This window comes from Chiloscyllium punctatum, chromosome 10 (genome assembly GCF_047496795.1).
Source record: "Chiloscyllium punctatum isolate Juve2018m chromosome 10, sChiPun1.3, whole genome shotgun sequence".
In the NCBI taxonomy this organism is placed as follows: Eukaryota; Metazoa; Chordata; class Chondrichthyes; order Orectolobiformes; family Hemiscylliidae; genus Chiloscyllium; species Chiloscyllium punctatum.
The window spans coordinates 59,137,850-59,151,538 of NC_092748.1; the positions used below are offsets into that span (position 1 = coordinate 59,137,850).

At 37.5% G+C, this 13,689-nt stretch overlaps 1 protein-coding gene across 4 annotated transcripts in view; it reads left to right on the top strand.

The window, feature by feature from the left end:
• Positions 1 to 13,689, top strand: part of ubr3 (ubiquitin protein ligase E3 component n-recognin 3) — a 356,926-nt gene that overhangs the window by 92,040 nt on the left and 251,197 nt on the right. For all 4 annotated transcript variants that reach the window (XR_011961687.1, XM_072579281.1, XM_072579282.1 and 1 more), the window contains exons 9-12: positions 185 to 364; positions 4,458 to 4,591; positions 7,925 to 8,011; positions 9,877 to 9,942. Coding sequence is in view for 3 of the 4 variants with exons in the window: in XM_072579281.1 (XP_072435382.1) it covers positions 185 to 364; positions 4,458 to 4,591; positions 7,925 to 8,011; positions 9,877 to 9,942 (467 nt within the window). In the remaining variant the exon portion in view is untranslated. The remainder of the gene's footprint in view (positions 1 to 184; positions 365 to 4,457; positions 4,592 to 7,924; positions 8,012 to 9,876; positions 9,943 to 13,689) is intronic.

The following is a 13,689-nucleotide window of genomic DNA, read 5'->3' on the forward strand; positions in this document are numbered from 1 at the left end:
GCTTGTATATAATTGGGCACAATTTATTTTGTAATACTTAAAATTAAAGATACGAAAATATCACTTTCAGGATTTTCAAAGTTGCTATTGTTTGCCAAAAGGAAACATTGGGTTCTGTGATATAATTGAATATAACTTGTAGTTTGTGTTTATTTTTGAAATTATTTGTTTTTCATTATTTTAGATGAAGAAAACAATTTTCATGTTGTTGTAAACTGTGGTGAGCCACTCTTGAAAAACAATACATACTGGCCTTTGGTTAGTGATTTTATAAATATCCTTTCACATCAAAGTGTGGCAAAACGTTTCTTGGAAGATCAGGGCCTTCTTCAGATGTGGATGAATTTTGTTTCCTTTTTTCAAGGTAAGTTTCTTTTCTGAGGATTATTTCATTTTGTTTTGTCTTCAGAGGCTAGTACTTGGAATATTTTACATGGTATATAAATAAGAATAATATCTTCTTTCTGTAGCCCAGTTGGGAACACAAGGCTTAAATCTGGAGTAGGCTGCTTGGCCTTTTGAGCCTGCTCTGCCAATTCAGTAAAATTATACAATAAAATTTGTAATCAAGCCTGGCATATTGACCTGTACATTGCAGAGGCTGAACCCCAACACTCCGACACCTTTGCTATCTTCACTGGACCATGACAGCACAATCAAACATCAGTAACCTCATTTTGTCTCGTGATCTCCCCATATAACGTCCAAACTGATAGTCCCCCAACTGCATACAGCCTGTTTCCACCACCTTCCTGCTCTGAAGAAGAATCCCTGGACCCAAAACATTAACTGTGCTTTATCTCCACAAATGCTACCATATCTGCTGAATTTCTCCAGCAATTTCTATTTTTGTTTCAGTCTAATCATTATTGACTTTCTTGTCTGTATGCCCCAAAATATTTGTGTCCCTTACCTACCCAAAAACCCCTCTAACTCAGCCTTGAATAAATTCAATGACTCAGCCTCCACTTTTTTCTGGGGAAGAAAATTCTACAGAGAAATGGCTGTATGAGAAAGAAATATGTCCTTGTCTACATTTGAAAATTAAGACTACGTTTTCTTAAACAGTGTAACAGTGTTTTGTGATTCATGTGTCACAACATCCAATTTCCTCTGTACTCTGAGTTCCGCATTCTCATTCCATTTCTCCAGTTCTAACTGTTTTCAGTTAATGGGCTTTTGTAATATAGAATTCACAAGTGTTGAGACTTTTTTTTTGCATTTTGTCTTTGCCCTCAAACTGCGCGGTTGGCTCTTCATGCTCTTTGTGTTTTTACTAATTGTAAGATCACTATCTTTGAGGTCCTACTTTTTAACTTGCGTCCTAACTCACGCTATTTTGCTTTTCAACATCTTCCTTTTTTTTAAACCAATGTGTACCGTGACCACTGGCTGTTAATTCTCCCATTCCCAGAATGCCCTGCAACTGCTGAGACATTCTTGACTTTAGCATCTGTAAAGCAATATTCTGGAGTCTTATTTGTGGCCACAGAAACATTTATCTATTCCCCTTATGATTGAATTTTCAACACTAGTCTTCTCACACTTAAGAGTTATAGCTCCTGGGACTATAACACATGCAGGAATGGTCTCAGCATGTACAACCAAGCCAACTATGGTGCAACAAATTTTGCTTTTGCTACATTCTTCTCACAGGCCAGACCCCTAGCAGCATGTAATACAATGTAACTACTTTGCTGGAAATGGCCAGAGGGGATTCCTGCACCACTTACTAGTCCTCTTTCTCTGTCTGTGGCCATCCATTCCCTCCCTATAATGTCTTAGGAGTGAACACTTCTCTGCAAGTGCTTACAATATTATTCGCAGCCTCATGGATGCTCAGTGTCCCCAGCTGCTGTTCCAACTACAAACCTCAAGCTACAAGGAACTGAGACCCATCCTGCTTGTTTTCTAGTCCCAGGCACTAGAACTGTACCTGACTTCTCTCATAGAGCAGGAGGTGCACACTGTGACTTTGATCTCTCCTTCCATGCTTTACCCCTTTAAAATCAACTCTTAGGTTGCCCTGTAGATCAAATAATATCATATACTCTAGGGCCGTTCTCCAGAACTCTGCACTCTTGCCTTTACAAACTATAAACTCAAAATAAAAACCTTACAAATTATGTGATTAAATAGTATAAGTAATCACCTGACCTTACCCAGTCAGCTGTTTCTCTTGACCCATGTGACTTTTCCCAGATTGCTTACTGTTATGCTCCTGGAGGACACTCTGTTCTCAAAATGTTTGACTCTGATGGCGACTGCAGACACTTTTTCCAGACAGCTTCACTGTGATGCTGCATTGCATTTGAACAGTTCAGAGAAATTGACTCAGCTGATTCCTGAAATGAGAAGGAGTTGCCTTTCAAGGAAATTGTTTAATAGGTTGGATTGTTATTGATAGGAGTTGAAAAGAATGAGAAGTTATTGTGTTAAAAGATAGAAGATTCTGTTAGGACATGGTGAGACTGTGGAGTATGGTGTTTGCCCCCATATTTATGAAAAGATTGGAGGCAGTATGAAGAGATTAATTAGGCAGATTCCTGAAATGAAGAGTCCAGAATATCCTGTTGAGGTGTTTCAGATTTTGAGAGGTCTTAACAGGGTACATGTTGAGAAAGTAGTTTCATGGTTGGGGAATCTTGAATTAGAGGGCAAAGTTACATAATAAGGATACACTCATTTAAAACCCAGAGGTGAAGGAATTTCTTTTCCCTGAGTGTCTGAAATTCTCTACCCTGCAGAATTGTAGAGGCTAGATCACTGAATGGATTCAAAGAGGAGGTGGATAGATTTTTAAAAATTGAGGTGTTGAGGACTATGATGTGCTAGCATGAAAGAGAAGTTGAGGCCTGGGGCTGATCAGCCATGAACTTATTGAATGATAGGGTAGGCTTGAGGAAATGAATGGCCTACACCTCCAATGTCTTATGTTATGACTTGATAGATGGACTTTACTATATAATTGGATGGACTTTTTACAGGAGTAATGTTCTCCTCTAGATAGAGTCAAGATTGTGGAGAGGAGGGTGGAGTGGATGGGTGGTCAAGAGGGCAGTACTGAGTTGGAGGAGGCTTGGGATATGGTGGGGGAGGGGAAATGATACTGGTGAAATCCACATTGATTCCATGTGTTTGCAAGGTCCCAAGGTGGAAGATGAGGCGTTTTTCCTCCAGGTGTCAGGTGGTTAGGGTTTAGTGATGTAGGGGACCTAGGACTTGCATGTTTTTGGTGGAGTGGAAGGGGGAGTTAGTGTTCAACCACAGAGTGGTCAGGTTGGTTGGTGCGGGTGTCCTCGGCATGTTCTCTGAAATGATCTGCGAGTTGGTGTCCTGTCTCCTCGAGACCACATCGGGCGCAACAGATACAGTAGCTGATGTGTGTCAGCACAGTTTGAAAATAAGGAATCTCTTAATCAAGATGGAAATGAAGAATTTTTTCTTTTGAGGTTGTTATGCTTTGGAATTCTGTTCTGCGTAGAGCATTGGAGGTTGGACCCATAAATATATTCAAGGATGAGTTGTACATGTTACGATAGACCAGGGAGATGAGAGTTATGTGCAGGGATGGGGCAGGGGGAATGCAAGTGAAAGTGGAGTTCAGGTCACAATCAGATGTCCCATGATCTTAATGCAACAGTCAAGGGTGCTTAATGGCCTACTATTGCTCTTACTACTTATGATCTTCCTTTGTACTACACTTATCAAAATATGTATAAAAAAAGGTATGTGCATTCTGATCTGACTCTTACTGTATGCAGAAATGTTTGTGGCACCAAATGCCATGTATTTTCTCTTTCTAGTTAAATTTGAGCATCAAAAAACATTCTCCAGTTAGCCCATTCTCCAGCCCTATCTCCATAGCTTTCTGAATTCATCACTTTCAAATATATATTCTCTGGGTCTTTACTCTGTGGCATTTAGAAGGCTGAAGGCGGATCTCACTGATACTTAGATACTGAAAGGCATGTATAGAGTGAATGTGGAGAAGATGTTTCTAGTAGAAGGAGAAACTAGATGGAACAGCCTTAGGGTGAAGGGATGTCCCTATAGAATTGAGATGAGAACGAACTTCTTCAGCCAGAGGGCGGTGAATCTGTGGAACTCATTGTCACAGAAGGCCGTGGAGGCCAAGTCATTGAATGTTTTTAAGACAGAGATAGGTTCTTGATTATTCAGGAGATCAAGGGTTATAGAGAGAAGTAGGAGGATGAAGTTGAGAAATATATCAGCCACAATCAACTGGCAGAGCAAACTCGGTGAGCAGAATGAGCTAATTCTGCTTCTGTACCTTATGGTCTTGTGGTTGAAGTAACAAAACCAGTGGTCAAGCCTTACAATCTGAAATTTGTCAATCATACTAATGTGATAATAAACTCATCATATTTGACTTGTTTTAGACTCATGACATTATTTTAATTGCATCGTCACCTTGTTTTTTTCAACTTTTCTAGGAATGAATTTAAACAAACGAGAGTTAAATGAGCACGTAGAATTTGAGTCTCAAACATATTATGCTGCATTTGCAGCAGAATTGGAAGCCTGTGCACAGCCAATGTGGGGACTTTTAACACATTGTAAAATTAGGGTAAGATATTTCCATGTCCTGTTATCAAGACGTACAAAGTCTGAAATTATGCTCAGTGCTGAAGTAATGTTTGAATAGTTACTGGAATATACTTAATTGAATTTCACTAATCACAGAATAGCACATTGATAATCTGCCAGTATGAATAATCAGATTTGTGATCCTTGTTTCTGAATGTATTTGTTTTACTTGAATGTGATGATGATTTTGTTCTTTGACTCATTGGACTGTGAATTGCATGATGTTGAGCAGATAGGACTAGTAAAAACGGAAATAAAAACAAAATGTTGAAGTAACACAGAAGATTTACCAGTATTTGAATAACAGGTTGTCATTGAAGGCCCGTACCCATTGTCAGAAGCAAAAGACAGACTTTTTTAAAAATTTTATACTTTATATATAAATTATATGATTGAGAAAATGGGAAAGAAAACTGAGTAAAAGACAAGAGTGGGTTTTAATGATGTATGTTGCTAAATGGGCTTGCTGATAATCTTCAAATAGCTTTTTGTAAAAGCTGGAAAGAAGTATAAAATGCATGGATGGAAAAAAATAATTTGAATCACTTTATGAATAAAAAATCAAGGGTCAGTAAGGCATGTCAAAAGCTCAGTAAGGCAATATCATGACTCATCAGGAAAAATGGGGGAGCAGCAAAAGTCTGAGTTGAGTAAATTAATATTTAGGAAGTTGTAAATGGTTCAGTAAAAGGTTAAGGTAAGTCCTGTAGGTTAGTAAAGTAGACAGAACACTTGCAGTGGATTGTGACATTTCACAGAGTCTTTTCTCTATCTTCATAATGAAGGCAAAATAATACTACTGATACAGTTATTTTCCTAAGAGAATATATTAGTTTTTTGCCTTGTATGGTGCATAATTGAACTTTTTTTGAAAAGTTGGTTGAAGTGGTGGACTGAGAAACATCCGTGGACGTAGGAGAAAATTACTGCACGTGCTGGGGAATGTTGTTTTTCTAGTTTTCCGTAAGAATTTGAAAAACCTCCCTCACTGTTAGTTCAAGCTGAACTAATGGAATGGGAAGCAATTTATTATTGATATAATTATGGAATTGGCTTCATGGCAGGAGATTGAGAACAAGTAAATTGTCATGTGTTCTAATTGGCAGGCTGTGAAAGATTGAAGCATTCGTCAAACATCGGTTTTGGAGCCTCAACATTTCACCTTATGTATTAATGAGATTGAAATTCATAGATTGAATATTTCTAAAGATAGGCATCATTTTAATTAGTGTGATCAGAAACATAAAATTAATAGGATTTTTAAAGATTAAGGAAATAAGACTGTGACACATAGTTTTGAATCTAGGCAAATGTGAGGTTGAATTTAAAGAGGATAGTGTACGTTGTATTTTCAGAATTTACAAAGCGACTGAGTAGCCAGGGGCATAGATCATTAAAATGTCAAGAGCAGACGCACAAGAGTTATCATAAAGTCTAATGAAAAATCTAATTGTACGTAGAAGACTGGAGTACAGGAGCATACATATCCTGTTTCAGCAGTACAAAGTCCTGGTTAGATCACACATGGAGTATTGAAAGGGATTCTGGATATCACCACTTCAAGAAGGGTGTATTGGTCTTGGGAGGAGTGCATTGTAGGATTATCAGAATGAAAGCTGGACAGGGCGGTTAAGGAGTAGAAGGTTAAGGAGTAATCTGAGTAATATTTTTGAGATATTAAAGAGAACAGATAGGTTAGATAGAAACTTTCTGCTGGTTTGTGGCATAAACGTGGTTCTTAGACTTTAAGACTATGAGGAATTAAATTAGGAAACATTTCAACTCAAAAGGGTGCTCATGGTTTGGATTGTTCTTCTACAAATGGCAAATTATGCTGGAACAATTGATTTTAAATCTGAATTTTGTATTAAGTTAAAGATAGGTACTTGGATTTAGGTGACTGATCAGCCATGATCTCATGCAGTGACTGAACAGGCTTGAGGGGTTAAATCACCATCGTGCATTGCTTTTATGAATGAAGACATGCTTTGAGCAATTAATATACTGAAACTAGATTAACATAGGAACAGGAGTTGGCCACTCTGCTTCTTGAGCCTGCTCTGCCATTCTCTGGATCATGGCTTATCATTTCGCTCGACTCTACTTTCCCACGCTAATAAGTGCAGTTGATTTACAAAAGGCTTTTATAAAGAATTGCACAAAAATTACTATGAAGATATCATGTGATTGTTATAAGTACATGGTTAAGAGATAGGGGTAACAAAATGTTCTAAGGTGACTGAGGACAGCATTTAGTTAGGTGCTGGACATTCTGAATTTACAGAAACTACTGTCAAGTCAAGGTAGTGAAAGTCACAGATAAAGTCAAAATACAATTTTTTTTCTTCTAAAGGTTGTTTAAATTTTTGACCCATCTGAATCCAACAAGTTCAACCGAGTTGAAACTGGTTGATCAGTGTCATAAAATTTCATAACTACAATTGGTTGCAATAAGCAATTATTATTTGCAAATATGTTGTGTTCTATTGAATCTTTGTAGGGATTTGATAAGGTCACACTTGTGGGTACTGCATTCTGATACAGTCCCCAAGATATTTAAAAAAGAGGCTGCTCAGGTCCGAGAGGCAGTACGTAACAGATTTTTTTGCAATGTCATGTGAAAGGCTATGTTGAGCTTTTCAGCTTTGAAAATATATGTTTGAAGGAATTTTATTCGTGTTATGTAAGATACGTAACAGGATAAAGAAAATAAAATCTGGAACAAGGTTTTTAGGTGCAATAGGGGAGGAGGTACTAATGATGACAAACACGAAAAATTGGTTCCCATAAAGAACATTTGAGGTTGGAACGTTTGATATAATAAAGTGCCTAGTTCTCTAAGTGACAACTCAGGAGGATGAATATTGTGGAATGGTCAGTAGGATCGTTTTCACCTGAATGGAACTATGTCCATATGTGGATTTTGCGATTTAGATGTTAATTTTGGAAAGTGGAAAATGGCCAGTAGTATCTAACCACCTGAATGAGTCCAGAGAAGGGATGTTTGTGTCAGGTGGAAGTTAAGATGAGTACAGATTTCTCCCAAAACAAAGAAGATAGGGAGACATTTACTTGGTATTCTTAATGCAATTATTCAGTTACCTTAGTTATGTAGTTTAGTGGACGTGTGATGCCAAGCAACATGCATGAGGTTGTAAGAATTAGGAAACTAATTGTTAAGGCTGAAATTAAGATATTTTTGGTAACTAACCATGTGTTAGTTTATTAATATTAGCATTGCTAATTGTTTGATTGAACTGAATTAGAAAAATCTTATAATTTGACGAGGCATTTTTGTGAATTTCTTTTGTAGGAGACACAGGAATATACCAGGACTGTGGTCAGATACTGTCTGGATGCATTGCAGGATTGGTTTGATGCCATTAATTTTGTCGATGAGGTACTGATGAAATGGAGCAATATATTTTCAAAATACATTTTATCTTTATATGCATGAATTGTGTTAATTCAAAATAATGTGAATGTGGCTAATTAAGCTGTAAGGGAGTAATTTAATAATGCACACTGCTGAATTGAGATCTTTTTGAAAAACAGAAGTATATTTATTATTTGAAGGTCTCTTTTTAAAAAAAAAATCAGTTTTCTTAGCCATATGGTGAGATGCTCTTCTATGTCTCCAGGTTTTCTAGGAAGTCATTCAGTCGATAATTTCCCAGGGTGTAGTTCCTTCGGGTCTAATATTGGATGACACTGTTTTGATTCTGTCAGGCAAATGCAATCGTAATATTAGTTCCCATTAAGTACTGTTTTGACATTGATCAATGTTTTCTTGCACAGCCAGTTCATGATTGTTATCTAAAACTGGAATTACTCGTTCCAAATCAGCAAAAGCTTGGCCGTGCTCAGCAGCTTAACACCATGGTGGCATTGAGGGGATATGTTGGAATGGTGTGTGGCAAAGTATCCAATGTAGTGGAAGATAAAATAGAAACATCATTGTTCACTGTGTTAAAAATTAGGGCAATATCATAAACTGAACCTTTTCCTTTCAGGTGATGGGAATGTAATAAGAGTACATGATCAAAGTCCCTTTACTGAGATACTTAGCAAGTGACTACCTGTAATAGCTAAATTCTTTGAGAGGCAGGAAGTGATTTACTAACAGAGATTAATATATGTGTACATTTCACTTAATGGATCATTAATCACCTGGACCTGTTCATCAGTAAAAATTTATTGGCAACTGCAATACTTTAAAGACATTCTCCGAGTACACGTTATAGAATCTGTGACTGGAATTGCTCAGCATTTGATCCGGTGAGAATCTACATCAGAATCCTGGCACTATTATCAGTATCTCACCTGCAGCATGTTATAAACTATTTTTTATTTCTAGCACCACTCAATGAACTGAATTTCCTGCCACACCGGTTTCCAGTATGCTTTGGCATTGAGTGTGAACAAACTTTACTGCTTCAGGTGGATGTTTTAATACAAATTCACTTATTAGGACTGAATCTTTTTTGGAATGGTATACCTAGTTGAGCAATGAGCTAAGAGACAAAGCACTTGACCATAATTTTCCAAGTTCCACAACCGTGAAGGGTGACTGGAATGTTGACCTATATCTCCAGTGGATTAGATTTCAAAAATTGTAGAAGTGAAACTTAAGTTTTGCAGGGCCTGTATCCAGCTAGAATTTGATATCTAGTTTTAGATACCACGCCTCGGGAATGATGTATTGGCCCTGTAGGGTCTGGAACAGAGTCACTCAAATTATATCAGAATCGGACAGTTGTAAAAGCCAAAACAAATATTTTCATAAATGCCGAGTACTAGTCTAGAGCCAGACATCAGACATGATCTGAGGTGTAAGATCCATTCTTCTGATTGTGGTAACTTTAATGATTGTTCATGTTTGTCTTTGAAAAAACTGATGTGAGTATACATGTTTCATCTAAATTTTGAATGCTGGAACTTGCATTAATAAATTTTAGCAAACCTGTGTCTGACCACTCTGTGGTGGAATGCTGTCCAAAGGCAATCTTGTTAACGCCCTGGATTGTACATTGCCAGATATTTTTATGCAATAGTTGTAATATAGTCCTTTGTTAGATTATGTATTTTAACAAGCTATGCCAAAACATTTATTTTGACATATACAATTCTGTCCTGTATGAATTTGTAATGAGTAGTAGTTTGTAACATTGGAAACTATGGTTGTTTACAACTGTAATAATTAAACATTAAGAAAATTTGGTATGTGAGTATTAATTTTTCTTTTTTTTTCCCCCTTGAATTTAGCCTGCTCCTAACCAGGTTACATTTCACTTGCCTCTTCATCGTTACTATGCCATGTTTCTGAGCAAGGTAGTCATTTTCAATACAATGTATTCAAAATCACTTTTTAAAACTTGCCTATTATTTAAAAAGAAATGTTAAGTTGTTTCATAATTTTATATATGTATATAGTGGGTATAAAAATCTGCCCAGTTTTTGTTTATTAAGTCCATTGGACTAAAGATCAGATGAATGTCCATATGATGCTGAAAACTACTCTTGTACTTATTATTGAATAATGTAATAGGAAGACATGTATCCAAATTTGTCGATGGTATAAAGATTGGCATAATGTAAGTGGCAGCCAAAGTCGCAAAAGAGCATTGACATATGTAGTGAGTGGGCGAAACTTACACTTGTATTAGTCCACCCACTTTGGACCAAAATTGGTAGATCTCAGTTTAATTGTGGAAAATTACAGGCAGTAAGAACCTAGAGTTCAAGGCCCATGGCTAAAATTTAGTAGTTTACAATGCAAAAGGATATCTAAAAAAAACTAATATAATGTTAGTCTTTATATCTAAAGAGTGATAATAAAAACAGTAGGAAGCTTTGCCTTAGTAATTAACATTTCTAGTTAGACCACGTCTGAAATACAATTTTGGCACCAAACGTTTTGGGAAAGGGTGCATTGACCTTGGAATGAGAGAGTATATGCATTTGACTGTTACCATGGTTTCATGGTAAATTCTGAGGAGCGATTAGCCCTGTATGGATGGTTAAAGAGAAATTTAGTAGCGTTTAGGAAGATTTTGAAAAAAGGTGGTAGGGTGAACGTTATTGTGATCACAATACAGAACAGCAACTATTTTAATTTGTTGTTGGTGAGATTTCTTGGGGCTTTTGTTTCAGGTAAGGTTGCCCCTTTAGATCTCCTCACCATCTCTTGGTTGTGGATGCTTGTTGTTACTTCTAAAGTGCATCACCCCACATTTACCAGAGTTAATTTCCATCTGTCACTGATCCACCCATCTGACTTATCAGTTTATACTCTCCTGCAATCTAACACTTTCCTCCTTATTGCCAACCAGTCAATTGTTGTATCATCCATAAACTTATTTATCATATTAATTTTCTCCTTCACTATTTTCTCCAATAGTTTCCCAACCACTCTATAGTTTTCTGGTTTATCTCCATCATGCTTCTTGTAAAGTGGAACCATGTTATTTCTCGTCCTTCCTCTGGCATCTTCCCTGTGGCCAGAGATGATTTAAAAATTAGGATTTGTGCCCTTGTAGCTTCCTCTCACATCTAAGACAGCAAAATGGAATATAACTTACTCAGAACTGAAGATTTGCCCACTTTTATATCTGCCCAAACCTATACTTCCTCACTTCTTATATCAATCTGCTCAAGAATTTCACAGTACATCTTTTCAAATTCTGTACTAGTATCATCCTCTTAGTAAATTCTTGGGCAGTAATGTGTCATTGTTATACTAATTAATGGAAATCTTTGTCAGTTATAGTGGAGTGGAGCTGCATTGGAAGAATAATGTCTAACCAGCACTACAAATATAAATTGTTTTTCCAAAGTGATCTGCATCTGAACAAAGTGAGGTATTGTTGTCCTTGTGAAAAATGCTGGAAACTGTGTTAAGGGAAAAAAAATAGTGTGGCTTTTTGCTGATAAATATTGATTCACTGATTCCTTACCAAAAAGTAGCCTCTTGTGTGCATGAAGAGAAGGACCGATGATTTGATGAAAAGACAGGCAGCAGGTGCTCCAAGATTCCAAATCCAGGTGCCCTTCCAAGTGATGCTTTATAACTTGGACATACATTGCATTTCCTTCATCACTGGGTCAAAAATTTTATAACTTACTTCCTAATGTGGGAAGTTCTTCACAATGTGAACTGCAGAATTTCAAGAAGGTGACTGTTCTGAACGCCAAGTAATAGTAAATAATAAATGTTAGTCTTGTCAAGGCATTCCAACAATTTTTTTAAGAAGGCGTTTGGTATGCTTTATTTTATTGGTCAGAATATTGAGTACAGGAGTTGGGAGGTAACGTTGCGGCTGTACAGGACATTGGTTCGGCCACTGCTGGAATATTGCGTGCAATTCTGGCCATCTTCCTATCGGAAAGATGTTGTGAAACTTGAAAGGGTTCAGAAAAGATTTACAAGGATGTTGCCAGAGTTGGAGGATTTGAGCTATAGGGAGAGGCTGAACAGGCTGGGGCTATTTTCCCTGGAACGTTGGAGGCTGAGAGGTGACCGTATAGAGGTTTACAAAGTTATGTGGGGCATGGATAGGGTAAATAGGCAAAGTCTTTTTCCTGGGGTCGGGGAGTCCAGAATTAGAGGGCATAGGTTTAGGGTGAGAGGGGAAAGATATAAAAGAGATCTAAGGGGCAACCTTTTCACACAGAGGGTGGTGAGTGTATGGAATGAGCTGCCCGAGGAAGTGGTGGAAGCTGGTCCAATTGCAACATTCAGGAGGCATTTGGATGGGTATATGAATAGGAAGAGATTGGAGGGATATGGGCCGGGTGCTGGCAGGTGGGACTAGATTGGGTTGGGATATCTGGTTCACATGGAAGGGTTGGACTGAAGGGTCTGTTTCCATGCTGTACATCTCTATGACTCTTAGTCCTAAAATAGGCTATAGTCTGTCTAACATGTCCGAGTTACTGGCTTATGTTTAGCGTACCTCTGGTGGTACAAGTTGTCAAAATTCAGTGACATAGTCTGCTGGAAATCAAATCCAGTGTAACAACAAGTGTGAAGATTTAATGGAACTGCAACAAATTGCATTTTGCCTCTGCCTTATTCCTATCAAGATTATTCAGATTATTCGGTAACAAAAAACAAGTTTTTGAAATGCTCTTAACTTTAACAAGAACAGCAAAAGATCAGAACTTCTGCTTTATGTAGTTTATATGTAATCCCTTTTAAAACGTTCACATGTACATGTGCAGACACAAAATGGAAGAAAAAACTGACCGAACACAGATTGTATGAGTGGACGGAAAACATTATTCAGAGGAGCATAGTTTTGTGTCATCAGTCCAATTTCAGAAAACTAAATGTGTTGGAATCCCATTTTCATTTTCTTTTTCCTTTTCTTCAATGATGCTTTGTTTTTTGCACAGCAACTATCTTTTTAGTTCAATGGCTGCTTTGTTGGACCCAGGATTGGTTTGTTGTGACAAACTTGAGTATTCCTCTTTTCAGCAACTCTGAACATAGTTTTTCTTTTCTCTTTTGACTGAGTATTAGAAAAGGCAGTTTTTCAGAGCTAAAGATCAGAGAGAGGGATTGGTGTAGCTAGCTTCTTGAAGTCCTCTCACAGATTGTCATGCTGCAACCTTACTAATCAAAGACTTGTTGCTATCTGAGCTCCCCTGAACATATAACAACTGGTGCCAATTGAAAAGCCAATTAATATACGGTCTCTGGGAAGAGTTGCCTAAGCACCAGGTGATGCCGCTTTACCTGGTCATGGTGTTCTCCAAAGTAAGAATAGTGCATATAGGAGAAAGTGAGGACTAGATGCTGGGGTTCAGAGTCGAAGAGAGTGGTACTGGAAGAACACAGCTGGTCAGGCAGCATTTGAGGAGCAGGAGAGACGCCGTTTTGAGCATAGGCTCTTTGTCAGGAATGAGGGGGTAGTACACTGGTTAGTTTGACTTGTTATTACAAAAAAAACCTTCCATTCCCTCTTTAGAGCATTCCCAATTTCAATCCATAATTCAAGAAACAAAAAAGATGTGGCTTCTTGAACAGACATTGTTTCTTAAAAGGTTGATGCTGTTTTGTCCCTTAAATTCACT